This window comes from Danio rerio, chromosome 16 (genome assembly GCF_052040795.2).
Source record: "Danio rerio strain M-AB ecotype USA chromosome 16, GRCz13ab, whole genome shotgun sequence".
Taxonomy (NCBI): domain Eukaryota; kingdom Metazoa; phylum Chordata; class Actinopteri; order Cypriniformes; family Danionidae; genus Danio; species Danio rerio.
The window spans coordinates 9385743-9403560 of record NC_141036.1 but is presented as its reverse complement, the minus strand read 5'-3'; the positions used below and the strand labels follow the sequence as shown (position 1 = coordinate 9403560).

The following is a 17818-nucleotide window of genomic DNA, read 5'->3' as shown; positions in this document are numbered from 1 at the left end:
GAAATTTAGAAATAGTTTTGAAACAAATCTTTGTGCTTAACAAACAAAATTAAATATGTAGGCTAATGGATTTCTTCAGTGGAGTGTGCACAGCACTGTTTCCTTATCCACTAAAGTAAAGGAGTAAAATAAAGAGTAAAAGTAAAGTAAAGAGAATTAAAGAGTCCAAATAGAGGAGGCTTATTCTTTATCCACACGCTGCAGATGGTCTGTTTAACTCTGATTGATTTAATGCACATTATGCTCAAAACACATCCATAACTCATTAAGAGAATAAGCACAACCCTGTTAGACCATGCACCAGAACGCAGACTGTGTTTTTCAGTCCTTAAAATAGCAAAAGTGGATTCAGAGACACCCTTATTGCTTTTGCGTCATGCGCTTAGACTTTGCACATAGATCATTAAAATAGAACCCTAAATGTTTGTATCGTGACACTTTTTTTTGTCTGAATTAGAATTTGATCAGAAATATATATTTTACCTGTTTATTTTAACATCATTAAATAAATAAATGATATTATAACATAGCTAATAAAAATATAATTTTTATACCAAAAAATATATCTGAATAAATATCATTATCGCTATAGTCAATAAAAACAGCCATAACGCATATCTTTCCAGTATTGTGCAGACCTAAAATACAGCTTAACTTTATTTTTTTAATGTTAAATTCTAAACTCTATTATACATACAGTGTTTACACCATGGTCTGCCTGAGTACTGTTTTATTCACAGGTAGCTATAAATATTGCACTGCAGACATCAGACTGTAAGTGGTATAAGTAGGATTATTTATGGCTGGATTGCATTAAATCCAATGCACTCCACTGTGTTATGAGTGGTTCTTTGTTTTATGCACAGCTATCTGAGGATTGTTGTAGATTTTATTAGTTGGTGTTTTTTTGTGAGTTGATGTTTCATTTTGTTGTAAAACATGACATATATGTTATATACAATTTGTAGGTTATACTGCATTTGTCAAAGGCATTTTCGAATAAATGACATGAACTGTTATTTTGTTTATCAAAGGATTGATATAATAAACAATGTTGTTAAAAAAAGGATCCAGTTGAAGTCAGAATGATTAGCCCCCTGTATATTTTTAATAACTAATTTCTAATAATTTATTTATTTTACTGTATTTTTACCATGATAACAGTACATACTATTTTACTAGATATTTTTCAATTTCACAATTTAAAAGTCTAACTAGGGTAAGTAGGCAAATCATTGTATAACAATGGTTTGTTCTGTAGACAATTGAAAAAATATTGCTTATGTGGGCTAATAATATACCTTAAGACATTTTTTTTTTAAAAACAGTGAATAATTTTGACTTCAGCTGTAGCTAAACTGGAATCATTTTTATCAACAAGTGATTTTAAAAAAAAGTGACATGTGCTTTTATAATTTGATATTTGCACTATTATAATGTACTAGATTTGTCGGCCAGCAGTTATTGTCTGTACTATTAAATAATTACTTCTACATTTTCGCTAAACTTTAGTAACCATAGCAGAACATGCCGTACAGGGTTGCTGTTGTACAGTGGGTCACAGAACTTCTCGAGGGTGTACAGGTACTTCACATTGTCTTTGGCCTCATTTGCTGCATCGGTGATCCTGATGTCAAGTTCTCGCCAAACCTGCCAAGGCAAGTCATTTAGGGAAAATTAGACAGCAATCTGGCTGGTAAAAACAACACAATCTAGGGCATTACTGAAATAAAAATGAAAAAGTCATTATGACTTCTTCAATGTCATGGCAAATCAAAAGAAGAAATAAACAATTACCACATCATTTTGAAACAATTCAGTTCCAAAATACAATATTACTTCCACATTTACCACAAATGTCTCAACGACACTGTAAAGCAATAGGTTATTTTACTTTAGATTGAGTAAACCTGTTGCTGTATAAACAACAAGGTGATTTTACTTAAAAACATCAGTAAATTGACTTAACTTTTATAATTACTGTACGCACATAGTTTGTTTACTTAATAATTATAAGGCCACAACTTTAAACTCTCTTTTTTTAGTAAAATGTTTTTTACAGTGCATTTTGTCTTATATCCAACTGATTACAATTTACATCCGCTAACGTAAACAATCCTCCAACCTTAATGAGTTTGGACTTGGCTACAAGAAGAACTCCGAGCACAGCTTTGACCTCCGGGCTCTTCAGCTGGTCAAGCAAGTAGTTAAAACGAGACATTCGTTTCTTCCAGTGGTCAAGCTCTGCACGGGGACCCAGGTCATCTGCCTCTTTCCTGAGCTGGTCACTCTCTGCAAGGACCTTTAGAACACAAGATGAAAGGTGGACAACACATTAAACAGGGTTCCCATTTTTTTAGGGAGACCAGATTCAAGGATTGTTTACATTTTGCTTTTCACCCTCACGTCTCTTACTCCACCCAAAGGTTATTGGTTCGTTCGACTGCAAATTAAAATTATGACGGTGTCAGTTTCGTCAATCCGCTGAGGTGCCGGGTGAATTCAAAGGCTTCTAAGTTTACTCTGTATGCCCACTCTCTGCCCAGACACACACTATGCGAGGTCTTGTTATGATTTGGTTGCTAAAGTATTTCTTCAGGTTTCTGATGTAATTCGAGTTCATCTTTTGAACTTCGTTGCTCAAAGTAAGAATTGCTTTGATGGTTGTTGTATTATACGAAGTTGAGAAATATGGCATAGTTTTATTCTGTTTGCACTTTGTTTGTGTTCTGTTAGAATAGCTTAAGTATTTAGACACCTGTGTATTTTGGAGTTTTAAGTTTAGTTAGTTTAGATTGGGTGTTGCGTACACTAAAGATCTCAGGTTTAATTTTCATACTTTATTTTGTCGTCTAGTTTAAGCATTATATTTCTGAATATTTTCCTTCCATTGCTGATGTTATCTGTTGTCTCTTTTAAATAACTGAGTAAAGACTGCCTAAATCTAAAATTCTTTCTTCCCTCATCCTTGATCTATCACACACATTATATCGTCTCACTTAAATGATACGTCAATGTTCAACTTGTTTTGTTTTTTACCCAGACCAATCGTTTCACCTCACAAGACCTTAATGTGTCATCAAGAGCCATGGGAATTGATTTCGACTTGTTTGTTTGACATTTGGATGAAAATTTTCTGTTGCATAATTACAAAAACAATACCATTGTATGCAATAAATTCTATACAAAAAATGTAAATGTCTTCTGAAAGTAACAGAACTGAAACCTGTTCGATTTGTTTGATCCAGGTTTTCATGCAGGCTTCAATCTTCTCCAGAGCGTCAGCGCTGTTAGCCACAGCTGTATAATCTGAAGGACCTTTCAGTGTTTTCAGATCAAATGTTTCACATTCTTGAAGGTTTACCTGAAATAACAAACATTCTTCATACTTTGGAGTGGTGATATTTCAGGATGTTACAGCGTGAAATTATGGTTTTAATGATTTCTGAATCACCATTACAGGATTAAAAGACACTAAGTTTAGAGACAAGTGCTTCTGGAAAAATTAGCTATACCTTTACAGAAATAAAAATGAAAGTTTTTTACTTCTGCACTTTAATCAAATAAATACAGACTTCATTTGCACAAGTTACTTCTTTCAAAAACATATATTAAAAGACTACTTTCAAGGCATAATTATTCCAAAGTTACAAAAGAATGTAATGTAAACTTTAATGTAAAGCCTGTTTTTTTTTTCTCCAAATCCCTTTTCAATAGATCAATTAAACTAATTGGTTAAATTGTAGGTGGCCTTTAAATATGCGTCCCAAACATTGGTTTCCAGATTGGTAACACCTGAATTAGCCCATATGAATCTATTTCTATATATAAAAATGATTGTGCATTAGTAATTAGTAGTTAGTAAATCTTCTGGTTAAGCATTTAAAATACTGTAGTGTATGACGGTCAGTGTTGATAAGTGCAATAAAAAATTGGATTTTGTTGGGGATAAACTGTATCATTTAAAAAATAAACAAATAAATTTATTCTTGTTATCATTAGTAATATATGTAGTAATATATATATATATATATATATATATAGTAATATATATATATATATATATATATATAGTAATATATATATATATATATATATATATATATATATATATATATATATATATATATATATATATATATATATATATATATATATATATATATATATATATACATACATACATTTGGAACCATTCATTGTCCCACCAGTAACGATATACAGCCTTATTGCACTGCTACGAGAGGGATATAGTGTTTATACAATAGTTTGACGTCATAATTGTATACATATAAAAAAGAAAATTAAACCAAAATCAAAAATCCATTTGTACAAGGAACTACTTTCATCCACCATTCATTCTTAGCTGAAGCTAACCGTCAGAACAATAGAAACCGTTGCTTAAAAACCTGTCACTTTAGAACTAGTGTTTGAATGATTCTCTAGCGTAATGTCTAAAATTATTAAAAAAGCAGGTGATTTTGCTCACATTTTAAGATTATGAGGCTGAACGACATGAAATGCCATTAGTCTACATAACTAACTATTTCGAAGACAAAGCAAATCAAACACTAGCAGAATAATATTGTATAAATACACCACCAAAACATACAAAAGAGAGAGATCGACTTAGAATTGTTATTTACATGTTTTATAATGATTTGATCAGCTGTAGATTGAAATATGAAAAGAAAGAGTTTTTGTCCGCTAAGAACTTATTATGCGGTCTCTGTCGCCATCTTGTGGTCAATATGACAGGCTGATGGCCGCTGATCTCCGAAATTATACATATTTAAAATAGACACTATCCTTATAAACTGCGAAGTTGCAATCTAAACAACTACAATCTTGACTAAAAAAAGCCTCAAACGAACAATATGTTGTCCAACAGCTACAATATTAGTCAAACTGTAGAGAGTCTATTGATCTGCTGTCCCTCTATGTGGACGGAGTAATATTCAATAGTGAAGAGGCTGTAAGAGTGCTGTTATTGCAGAATATCACATGGCTATCAGCCAATCAGATTCAAGAACCAGACAGAACTGGTTATATATATATATATATATATATATATATATATATATATATATATATATATATATATATATATATATATATATATATATATATATATATATATGATACAGTTCCTTCCCAACAAAATCCAAGATCTTTTACATCCAGAGCAAACATAATTATCCTAAAGGCTGAAAGCAGACCAAATCAACCATCCAATTCAATTTTAGAGGCCACGAATCAATACAAAACTACAATTTAGTGCGTGAGTATATCCACTATGAGCATTTATGGTATTTTTAAGATTGTGCCTTTATGTGTGTCCTTTTGTATTTGTGAGACCTTTTCCTGCAGGCTTTCCTGAGCCCCTGATAACACAGAGACAAAGCTGTCCAGAGAGCTAATAAAGTCTTGTTTGACAGCCTGAGCCTGCGGGCTTGCTAGCTCTCCCCAGCCGTAGTTCATCTTCCTCAGAGTCGGGATGAAGATCTCTGACAGCAGCTGTTCTACGCTCTTCAGCAGCCCAACACCCGTGGTGTCCAACATGTTAAAGTTCACATCCTGTGAGAGCAGACAGAGGTGAGGGGATGAATGCAAACCCAAGAGACCTTTGTTGCTGTTTTGATGGCATAAGATCAGAACACTACACACAACAAATACACTGTGGATATGTAAACTAAAATGTCAGTTATGACTGACTGACTAAACCCTAATCGAATCACTGTATTGACTAAATTCACCCAAGAGTGTGCCATCATATATCTTATGTTGCACAAGTATATTTGTAACATTTATGAATCAGAATTATTGAATTTTGCCAAATATCATTAGACTATTGGGTAAATATGTATGTTTCATGAATATATTTTGTACATTTCCTACTGTAAATATAAATAAATATTTTTTACTGTTGAGTGTTTAATTGTTTAAGTGTCGAGTTTGTATGTTCTGCCCATGTTCACGTGGGTTTCCTCTGGGTGCTCCGTTTTCCCCCACAGTCCAAAAACATTCTCTAGGTCAGGGGTGCCCAAACTTTTCCTTGTGAAGGGCCAAAATCCTAACTTTATTAAGGTTAGTGGGCCAAAGGAAGTGGTGTTAGAGAGGCCAACAGTGGGCACTCAACCAGTGGTCTGTGTGAGTCCTAATGCCCCAGTAAAAGTGAAGGGGACATCATTCTGTCAGTCATCTTTCAGATGGGACGTTAAACCGAGGTCCTGACTCTCTGTGGTCATTAAAAATTTCATGGGACTTCTCTTAAAGACTAAGGGTGTAACCCCGGTGTCCTGGCCAAAGTCCCTCAATTGACACTTACAATCATGGCGTCCCAATCATCCCCATCCACCTAATTGGCTCTATCAATGTCTCTTCACTTCACCAATAGCTGGTGTGTGGTGAGCGCACTGGCGCCGTAATCCTGTGGCTGCCGTCGCATCATCCAAATGGATGCTGCACACTGTGGTGGTGTGAGAGCCCCCGCTCATGATTGTGAAGCGCTTTGTGTGTCTGGCCATACATGATAAATGTGCAATATAAATACACACATTACATTTAAATTACATTACAAAGCTAAAAACAGTTGCTATGGGTAATTTATTTAATAATATTTAAAAAGTAACTCCAAAACATGGCTTTATTAACTAATACAGTGTATTTCTTTTTACATTTTATACTGAACTTATTATAAGTAAAAACAAAAAAAAATCAAATTTATAACAGAATGGAGTTACACTAGTTTTTGCCTTGATTTGCTCGCCGATGTATTTTGCATAGTCCTTTTTTTTGTCAAGTGACAATATTTACGTTTAAACACCCAGATTCATTTATATTTAATTGAAACATTTAATTTTAATTAGCTTTATGTAGTGTCTTTTAGGCTAAGTTTAAATAGCGCACCTAGTTGGAACAAGCTATTCACGGTTTACGCCTTTTAATGCCTGATTGACAGAGACAACATGAGTACAGAGTGAAGCAGAACACCAGAGTGAGTGGTGTACCTCGTAAAGTGCACAGCATCATCTTTGATGCGTTCGATCATCAACCCGGTTCGATTCCACCATCTGCTGAACTCGTGCTACTTTTTCTCTCCCCATTACATATCAGATTGGAAATATATTTATTTTTAATAGGGAAGATTTTTTTTTTAAATAATGCAAATGTGATATAAAGTCCCAAGTGCATTGTGGGTAGCGCAGACAGTCATGCAGCTAGCTCTCTGCAACTCTCACATGGTCGCCCACTGAAGCTAAGCAGGGCTGCGCCCGGTCAGTACCTGGATGGAAGACCAATGGGAAAGCTAGGTTGCTGCCGGAAGTGGTGTTAGTGAGGCCAGCAGGGGGCGCCCAACCTGCGGTCTGTGTGGGTCCTAATGCCCCAGTATAGTGACGGGGATGCTATACTGCTCAGTGAGCGTCGTCTTTCGGATGTGACGTTAAACCGAGGTCCCGACTCTCTGTGGTCGTTAAAAAATCCCGGGATGTCCTTCGAAAAGAGTACGGGTTTAACCCCGGCCTCCTGGCCAAATCTGCCCACTGGCCTCTGTCCATCATGGCCTCCTATCCATCCCCATATTCAATTGGCTTCATCACTCTGTCTCCTCTCCACCAATCAGCTGGTGTGTGGTGTGCGGTCTGGCGCAAAATGGCTGCCGTCGCGTCATCCAGGTGGATGCTGCACACTGGTGGTGGATGAGGAGATCCCCCCCCTTTGAGTTTTTGATCCCCCCCCCCGATTTGAGTGCCCAGAAAAGCGCTATATAAATGTAAGTAATTATAATTATTATTATTAAAACATCCATATGAAAATCTTGCGGTCAGAACTCAGCTTTAGTACATAATGTAACTACAGAAGAGTGAAACTCATAACTCTTCTATTTTTAAACGAGATGCTAATGGTCTAATCCAATTCAATGTTTTATGCCAAGCTAAGCTAGACATGCTCCTGCCAGAACCAGAGGTTGGCTGAGTGAATTCAAAAGTGGTAAAACTCCAGGGCGTTAAACAGAGTAAAATGAACCTATTTAAAAAAAAAAGTGTAGTGTTCCTTTAAACGAGATATTTATGAAGTGGAGGGAATGGGGGATGGGGGATGATATCCTGTTATTGACATGGTTCACAAATGAAGAGTTTTTTTTTTTTCTTCTTGAAATGCTCAGGGGCTGATTTTCACACATCGTGTCGTGTTTCTGTTTACCCTGTGGATATTCTCTGATGTGATCGGCTTGGAGGTGTTTGCCCGGGTGAAAAACACACAGATGCCAGTGAGGGCCACATCTGTGCCTTCTGTCACAAAGACCTTGGCTTTCTTAATGCGACTTGCTGAGGAGGACTCGGCTACCAAACAAAGACACAGAGACAAATTGATTATTGACGAATGTGCAGCTGGCTTCGAGTGAAGTGTTACCCCGAAATCTAATGAGAATCATCACTGAGAACATTGAGTTTGATTGTTGCTATTTTGAATTGGGATTCATATTAGGCTTTACTAACCTGCTTCCGTAGCCTCTGTGTCCTGGTAATATAAGATGAGGTGAGGAATGCCATCGACTGCAAAGAATTGCTCCATTCGCTCAATCTGAAAGATCGGGCATAATATTGTTAAATTAAATGTGAGTAATGGCTTTGCTTGGGAATTTTAGTAATCTGTGACTTCTTGACAAGAACATGCTCTTCACAATCAAATTAAAGCATGGATGTGTGAAATATTGTTGACCTGTGTGCCCTCCAGTATCGCATCTTCCACTTCGGATTTCTCCAGACCCACACAGGAAGACACAATGCTGAGAACATAGTCATGTCTGCTGTCCAGCTGCGCTCTCTTGGCCTCACGCTCCTCCTTCAGCTTTTGCTGTAAAAAAGAAGACGCACCCACTTAATCATCATGTCTTTTAAAAGTTCACATGAACTGTAAGCTGCGACCATTTTATTGTTCATATTGTTGGTAGTTTCCAGAGAAACAGAATATTAAATGAGAAAAAAAGTGTGCTTGGCTTGTTTTTCTACTGTGAGCTGATTGGATATAGTAAAGTAGGCATTTCATATAGAAAGCCTAGAAAAATGGTTTCGGGAAAATTATTGCAACATAACAGATGCCTCCTCCTCCTCACCATTTCTGTTTGCTCCCATAGTGCTGTCAAAACCAACAGCTGGATGGGTGTGATTAAGTATGTTAACCCCACCCAAGACCTCAGACCGACGTGATCTGCGAATTTAACTCAAAACAAATAGGAAGTGCATTTTCAGATTTCAATTTTAGATTACAAGGGCCAACTTTTTTTCTCAATGACATGAACAGATGAATTGTTCACCACAAAACTAGCAATGTAAGCTGACCAAATCAATATGGTTAGTTTTGATTTCCTGTGTACTTTAAAGGGTTAGTTAACCAAACAAAATGAAAATTCTGTTATTAATTACTTACCCTCCAATCCCTTAAGGCCTTCGTTCATCTTCCAAGCACAAATTAATATATTTTATATCTGTGGTCCCCAACCTTTTGATTAACCCTTGACAATTTTGCAGTGGTCTAGGGGCTGGGTGTACGTATATTGCTAGGAGACCATAAACTGTTTTCTCAGAGGATGACAAGCTGAGCAAACATTGCTGCAACTCTGAAAAGAAAATTAAAAACTGCAGTGCTTGTCTGAGACATTTCGTCTATCGAGATGATCGGTCAGTGGCTCGCAGCATTCTGAAGATGTTTTCAACTTGTTGTGCCTGGAAGGTGCAAGTGCGTCACTTTCAATTCACTTGCAAAAATCACATTTCTCCGTTGGAAATAAGACATGTTTTAACGTCCGCTGTCATTTGTAATCTGTTCATCTTCGTCTTGCACATGCTGGATTCACCTGATTTGTTGACAAATGGGTTGCAGATCTAATCCTTGCCAGTTCATGGGTCCTTCACTGGGCCTTTTCCTCTTCGCAAAGAAACTTTCCAAAGACGTTTTCTTACTTATTACGCTTTTGGGTTAAATTTTGGCTCAAGTGACTGAGATGTAACTGAGAGAATATGATAATTTTTCAAAATAAAAGATTTTTCAAAATAAAAGATCGTTTAGTCTAAGATAATAAATAAAATGGAAATAATTCATTATGTCTTGTGGGCCCGGCACCAATGTGTCCCAGGGGTTGGGGATCACTGTTTTAGATGAAATTGAGAGCTCCCTCATCCTCCATAGAAAGTAATGGTCCCAGAAAACAAAGCAAAGACATTGGTTTATGATTTTCAACTGTTTCAAACAAAACTCCAAGAACACCAAAACACCAAAAACAAAAAAAAAACAAAAAAAAAAAACAACTGTAAAAAAGAATCTGTTCGTTAGTCTCTTTCTCATCAGGTTGTCAGGGTGTGTGTTTACTCCAGACAGTATGATGTATTGTCATTAGAGTCAGTTAATGTTGTATTGCCCACCATCTAATGCAGAAACGCATAAAATCAGTTTTCAGCAATTTGTGGTGTTTTTAGAGCTTTGTACGATTGCAAATGAATCACTGAAGTCACATAGATTGTTTGAAAATGTTTTTGGTTCCTTTTCTGTACTTTGAATGTCTCATAAGCTTATGATATGGAGGATGAGAGAGCTTCTGGATTTCATCTAAAATAACTTAGTTTGTTTTCCAAATTTTAATTTATTGTTATTTATGAATTGTCACTTTTTAAGTGAACTGCACATTTGAAACAGAGTTTACTTTGACACCTCTCAACCCGGTTTAGTAGTTTTCAGGAAGAATGTAATGAAAAACTGTTAGTAAATAAAAGTTCCAAGAACCTGCAAACAAAAAGAACCTCCAACTGAGATTAGATGAGTTGGAAGAAGCTGCATAATCTACTCAAAAAATTTTAAGACCTTATTTTTTATGTAAACATGATGGATGATATATATCAGTGGTTCTCAAACTTTTTTCACCAAGTACCACCTTAGAAAAAAATTGTCTCTCCAAGTACCACCTTACGACGCTATTTTTTAACCAGTATTAAAAAATAGCGTCATAGGCCTAATTAAGCAGCTACAGGTGTGCACAGTTTAAAAACGATGCAGATTAATTCCTATTATTAAGAATATGTATTATTGTCAGTCACTTTAAACATTTGAAATAGTCTGAACATTACCTGTGCTTGCAGATAAAAAAAAGTTTTTGTTAAAATGTGCTTTTAAAAGTTCATTAAAAATGGCGCTGTTCTTAAAAAGTAAAAAGAAAACTGCTGTACTTAAATCTAAAGTATTCATTGTAGCCTATTCATCAAAAGCTGGAGATGTTGCTTTTACCTTATAAATATAGGCTATATGTCACATTCCTACACTTTCAGACAAATCTTGAAATATATGTTAAATGTACATATGACAGGGTTCATACAGGCACAATCTAATGAAAATCAATTCCAGCACCTATTTTTTTTTTTCAAGACTGATATGTATTGAAGACCTGAAAAGTATTCTCAGCAACCCATAAAACATTGCATAGGAATAGATACAAATAAAAAACATAAAAAATAATATTTATTAATCATATATTAATAATATATTAAACCTGCACTAAATGCTTGTGAAATCTTTTTTGTACTCAAGTAAAAATACTATTACACTGCTAAAACAACACAAATTTTAGTAAATAATATTAATATTACGTAAAAGTACAAAGTACTCTTTTAAAAAGTATTAGTTGGTTACTTTTGAAAAATCTGATTTTCATTATGAAATCACTTTTTTACGTGGAAACCTGATTGAATGGTTTAATTGCTTAAATCCCAAAGCTACATGTATAGGAAATTGCACTAACAAAAAAAGTATGGTCGATTTTTCCTTTCATGACAATTAATCTTTTTCAATAGCACTGGTAAAACTACCAAATAATCTTTAAGGCCATAGAGACACTTTTTGCCCATTTTTTTAAACGATATTTACAAGCTTTGAAAGGTTTAATTGAAGTATATGGTAAAAAGATTTAATTTAGCCTTTTATTTACATATTTTACACTATTTTTCTTTACAATATGGCAAATTTGTTTCTTAAAAAGCTGTACATCACATGTAGATTTTGTTTTACATTTAACCTAATCTAAAATAGAAACTTTAAAAAAAATACAAGTACACTGTCAGTAAAAAATAAAACAAATGACTTCATTTTACTTGAGGTATTTGAAATGACAACACTACATTTATCAAAGCAGTGCTTTAAGAGCCTTATTGTTAATTTTGATAAATAAACAATAAGTAACAACGGATTGTTTTGACCTGTATGCTTTAAGACAGATCAGAATACAGCTAAATGTATAAATCACACAAATACCTCATCCAGAAACATTTCCAGCATAATTATTTTGTCGTAAAGAAAAAAAAAATCCACCTTTGCTAAAAGTAAGTTTCACTTCACAACACAGTCAAATAAGAAGACCATTAGCATTGTCATCGATCATGTATCAATCTATTTCTAAATACTTAATAACTTTGAATACTTTTGACTAAATTTAGTCAAGGAACAAAGATAAATAATGTCTACTTTAATAGTGGAAAGATCGCGATTGTATTCAATCTGAGCACACAGGCGATCCTGAGAGGACTTGCAGTTCATTTAAAAAAAAAAAGCCTATTTAAAAGCTCACATATCTGTTTTGGCGATTTGCGTACATGAATGCGCTCTCGTGATAAAATAAAGCACTCGCCACATTTGTAGAAATGAGTTATTGCGCAATACCTTCATTCCCGCGCCGCCATTCAGAATGTATTTAGAGTGACAGGTCAGAGGCGAGAGACTGGCTGTCGAGCGAAACGTGTTTGTAGATCATCAAAAAGGCAGGAAATATGTCCGCGGTTTAATTACTCTGCTAGACATCCTATAGTGAAAACATCCGAGAAGCATTAATCCAACAAAACATTTGTTTTTAAGTTGTTTTTTCTGTCTCTGCAACACAGAAAGCATTTGTCCCGCCCTTACGTTTCACGCAACTAGACAAGGTCGACTGTGATTGGCTACTTTTCATGTCAGTCAAATCACGCTTCAGAATCAATTCTTAAACTTCGGGAAATGATTTATAACAGCTTATGACACAATGCACTAAAATAAACATTCTAAGCACAGCGTTGTGATCGTATGCTTCACAAAACAGCCAATGCTGATCACATCGATGTTATATTACGCATTAAAGGATTAAAAGTGTTAATTGTTTCTTTCATTGTTCAGCGGTTCCTCCGCGTACCACTAAGAGGAAGCCCGCGTACCACTAGTGGTACGCGTACCACAGTTTGAGAACCACTGATATATATTGATTGGCCAAAAAAATTATTGAGGTCATGTCCACGTATTGCACAATAAGTCAACGTATTGATTATTGTGACAAGCCAAGGAATTCTCAAGCCAGCAGGCACCTTAATGTCAAAATGACTTAAAAACATCAAAAATGCAAATCGATTTGATGTCAAAACCTTAAAGTCCATTGGACATCCACACATTGATGGCCTTTTGACCACCAAAACAACAAAAAAAGTATTATAATATAATAGAAGTTTATTCATACAAATATTTACACATGGCTTTCTTACTGATTTTTTAACATAGCCCAATAAGTGATCTTAACATTTTGGAAATTTGAATCATTTACTGGTTAATTCCATGCCTAATAACCACAAACCTTTCTCTTCGCATCTTGTCATGACTGTAATAACAGCAGTACCAGGGACTAATTTCCTTTTTTCAAATGTCTGAAAAAAGACAAATTGATCACACTTAAAATGTCTTTATAATGCTTATTTAATACTTTATAAGAAGCAGAAAATAACAATAAGTATTATATATTATAATAAGTATATAAAACCAATATAATTTATTGTTATTTTCTGCTTCTTATAAAGTATTAAATAAGCATTATAAAGACATTGTAAGTGTGATAAATTTGTCTTTTTTCAGCGGAAATTAGGAAATTAGTCCCTGGTACTGCTGTTATATAAATTAGGATACATAACCATAAATTAAATATACTAAAGTCACAAAATGATACTGGACCTCATATCATTCCAACAGATGTTTGTAGCATAGTTATGTCCTATTTGAGAATGACCTGTTTTATTTATTTGTTTTATTTTTAGTAATTTCAAAATGATGACACGCATACAAAAACAGTACTTGTCGAATTAGCCTGACTAAATAATTTTTTTTAACATCAGCATCAGGACATGAAGCCATACAAATATAAATTAGATTTAATTTAATTTATTTATTAATACCATATTTCTATATTTCTTTTAATCTTAACATTTTGAAATTTTAAATCATCCTCTGGTTAATTCCATAACAAATAATCGCACTTTTCTCTTCGCATCTTGTCATGACTGTTATAACAGCAGTACCAGGGACTAATTTCCTTTTTTCAAATTGCTAAAAAAAGACAATTTTATCACACTTAAAATGTCTTTATAATGCTTATTTAATACTTTATAAGAAGCAGAAAATAACAATAAGTACTTCACTAATACAAATTAGGATACATAACCATAAATTAAACATACTAAAGTCACAAAATTTTACACATACTGGACCTAATATCATTTCAACAGATGTTTGTAGCATAGTTTTGTCCTATTTGAGTATGACCTGTTTTACTTTTTTTATTTTTAGTAATTTCAAAATGATGATACACATACAAAAACAGTACTTGTCGAATTAGCCTGACTAAATTATATATATTTTTTTTTACATCAGCATCAGGACATGAAGCCATACAAATATAAATTAGATTTAATTTTTTTATTTATTAATACTATATTTCTATATTTCTTTCAATCTTAACATTTTGAAATTTTAAATCATCCTCTGGTTAATTCCATAACAAATAATCACACATGTTTCTCTAAACATCTTGTCATGATTGTAATAACAGCAGTACCAGAGACTAATTTTTTTTCTTCATAATTTTTTTCCTTCTATTGAAACTGCTGAAAAAGACACATTTATCAGACTTAAAAAGGATCTTATAATACTTATTTAACACATTTTAAAAAGCAGACAATTACACTAAAGACTTCACTAATAAAAAAATTAATACATAACCATAAACTAAAAGTACTAAAGTCCAAAAATATCACACATACTGAACCTCGTATCATTCCAACAGATATTTTTTAACAAAGATGTCTTATTTGAGAATGACCTGTTTTAATATTTTTTTTAACAAATCCAAAACGATCACACACATACAAAAACAGTACTTATCAAATTAGCTTCACTAAATATTTTTTTTAAAAGCAGCATCAGAACTTGAAGCCATACATACTTTAAACGCAGCAATCTGACTGTTTGAGATGATTGAAGACTGCACTTCTGTCTTACATCTCCCAGATTTCTTCTGTTTATGATCATTATCCATGAGATTTTACACGTAAAGTCTGCCCAAATGATCATGTAGCTTTATCTTCACTCGAACAGACAACGTGCATAAGTCTCAAAACTTCAACAGATAACAAGTGTACATCCAAGTGTAGTAAAAAATGCAAAAATGAGTTCAGACTACATCCAAGCAAGAAATCTGTTATCCAGTCTGGACGTATATTTGTCGTTTTCCCACTTTTCTCTCGTGACAGTATAAGCTAAAACGTTTTAGGGTCCTTGTGCAGAATAAAAGAAGGGAACCGAACAAAGCTTTTGAACAGACTGGGCCCCTCATAAAAGCAGTGAGAGACAGTAAAAGTGGCTATACTGGGGTGCTAGGTAACACTGTAAAAAAACAAAAGTGAGCCAAGGAGCTCAGAAACATTTTGCAGGCAGACTACAGATGCTCAAGAACTCACGTTGCAAAAGTAATGCCTCCGAGATATAGTCAAGATACAATGCTAACAAATGAGCAATTGCAGCATTGTTTGAAGTAGAATATATATATATATATATATATATATATATATATATATATATATATATATATATATATATATATATATGAAGCTGGGAATTTAAAAAAAAACAAAATAAAAAAAATAAATAAATAAAATAACAAATAAAGAGATTGGCATGCTCGCAGGCTATTACATAAATGCGATCTTGTCTTGTAATACTGCGCTCTCGACATTTGTCATTAAAATAACCCCACAGGTAGTTGGTAGATCTGTGTAAAAAAAAGGCCTGCCGCCACAGCTGAAATGAGATCCACAAGAAAACACTGATATATATATATATATATATATATATATATATATATATATATATATATATATATATATATATTCTAGAAAAAGTCTTATTTGTTTTATTTCGGCTAAAATAAATGCAGTTTTGAATTTTTTAAAAACTATTTTTGGGACAAAATTATTAGCCCCTTTAAGCTAATTTTTTTTTTCGATAGTCTACAGAACAAACCATTGTTATAGAATAACTTGCCTAATTACCCTAACCTGCCTAGTTCACCTTATTAACCTAGTTTAGCCTTTAAATGTCTCTTTAAGCTGTGTAGAAGTGTCTTGAAAAATATCAAGTAAAATATTATCTACTGTCATCATGACAAAGATAAAATAAATCAGTTATTAGAAATAGGTTTTTAAAACTATTATGCTTAGAAATGTGCTGAAACAATCTTCCCTCCATTAAACAAAAATTGGGGAAAAAAATAAACAGGGGAGCTAATAATTCAGGGGGGGGGGCTAATAATTCTGACTTCAACTGTATTCTAGAAAACACCTCTTATATATGCCTTCTCAGCCCTGGATAACGGATTCCCTAATGCCGTCCAAAGTTTTTTATTTTACAACAGACTTCAGATCAGATATAGGAGCCTGGGAGACAGAGAAATAACACCATGGATGACAGATAGCAACATTCAGCCCATTTAATCTCCTTGACATCTTACTGTCCCCAAGCTGTTCTCACCTATACCACAACACTTGGGCTGTAGACGTGGCAGGTAGGAGCTCAGCTTAGCAATAAATATTTAATGCATTTCATCCTGGTAGCTGAGAGCTTGTTCTGAATACCAGTTCTAAACCCCAGAGTCTACGCCTTTTAGATGTCTACCTAGGAGGAGCCAGAGATGAAATTCATATATATTGCATTAGCAACTGTAGCTTATTTCGTTATTTGTTTGTGTGATATTGCCATAATCCGATGCAAATTAACTGAGAGTAGCAGCCTCCAACAAACATCATGCATATGTCAGCATTTTCATGAATGAAATCACATTACTATATGATGTATCAGTTTTTCGTCATCTTTGCCTTTCATATAGTGCAAATCTCCGTGCTATGCTTGTGTGTAAACTACATTTATATTTACAGTGTGAAAAAGTGTTTGCCCGTACTGATTTCTTCTTTTTTTTTTTTTTGCATGTTTGTCACACTTTAATGTTTTAGATCATCAAACAAATGTTAATAATAGTCAAAGATAGTTCCCTTAACATTATAATAATTTTAAAGCTGCATGGGGTGTTTAATTGTCTTATCTTTTTAGGTTGGTTCAAAGCCAAATTATACCTTGATCTAAGGATAAAATGATAGCTTTTCCATAAAAATATGTTTTAGCAAAGGTTTTTCTCGACCACAATAAATATTTTTGAATTATATATTAAATCAAATTTGAAGTCTGACCCAATGTTAAATTATATGTTGAGAAAGACAAAACTTTTTATCTGTAACAAAGTACAGTATTTTTTTTTAAGTTGTATCCAAATATATAATCTTTTTTCAGTCAGTGTTCATTTACATGCTAAATAACTAGTAAGAGATTAAAGCTGCTGTCTGCGCTTTCCATGTTTTCTTATATTTGTATGTATATATATATATATATATATATACTTTAGATATTTCTGACATCTGTTGAAATTTTCAAGTCA

At 33.8% G+C, this 17818-nt stretch overlaps 1 protein-coding gene across 3 annotated transcripts in view; it reads right to left on the bottom strand.

Annotated features, from left to right (window-relative positions):
- Window positions 1–17818, bottom strand: part of dnah5 (dynein, axonemal, heavy chain 5) — a 233694-nt gene that overhangs the window by 202914 nt on the left and 12962 nt on the right. For all 3 annotated transcript variants that reach the window (XM_087286532.1, XM_087286533.1, XM_087286534.1), the window contains exons 2-8: window positions 8725–8859; window positions 8502–8586; window positions 8206–8345; window positions 5359–5577; window positions 3227–3364; window positions 2126–2302; window positions 1537–1650 (exon numbers count right to left, since the gene is read on the bottom strand). In XM_087286532.1, coding sequence (XP_087142658.1) covers window positions 1537–1650; window positions 2126–2302; window positions 3227–3364; window positions 5359–5577; window positions 8206–8345; window positions 8502–8586; window positions 8725–8859 — 1008 coding nt within the window. The remainder of the gene's footprint in view (window positions 1–1536; window positions 1651–2125; window positions 2303–3226; window positions 3365–5358; window positions 5578–8205; window positions 8346–8501; window positions 8587–8724; window positions 8860–17818) is intronic.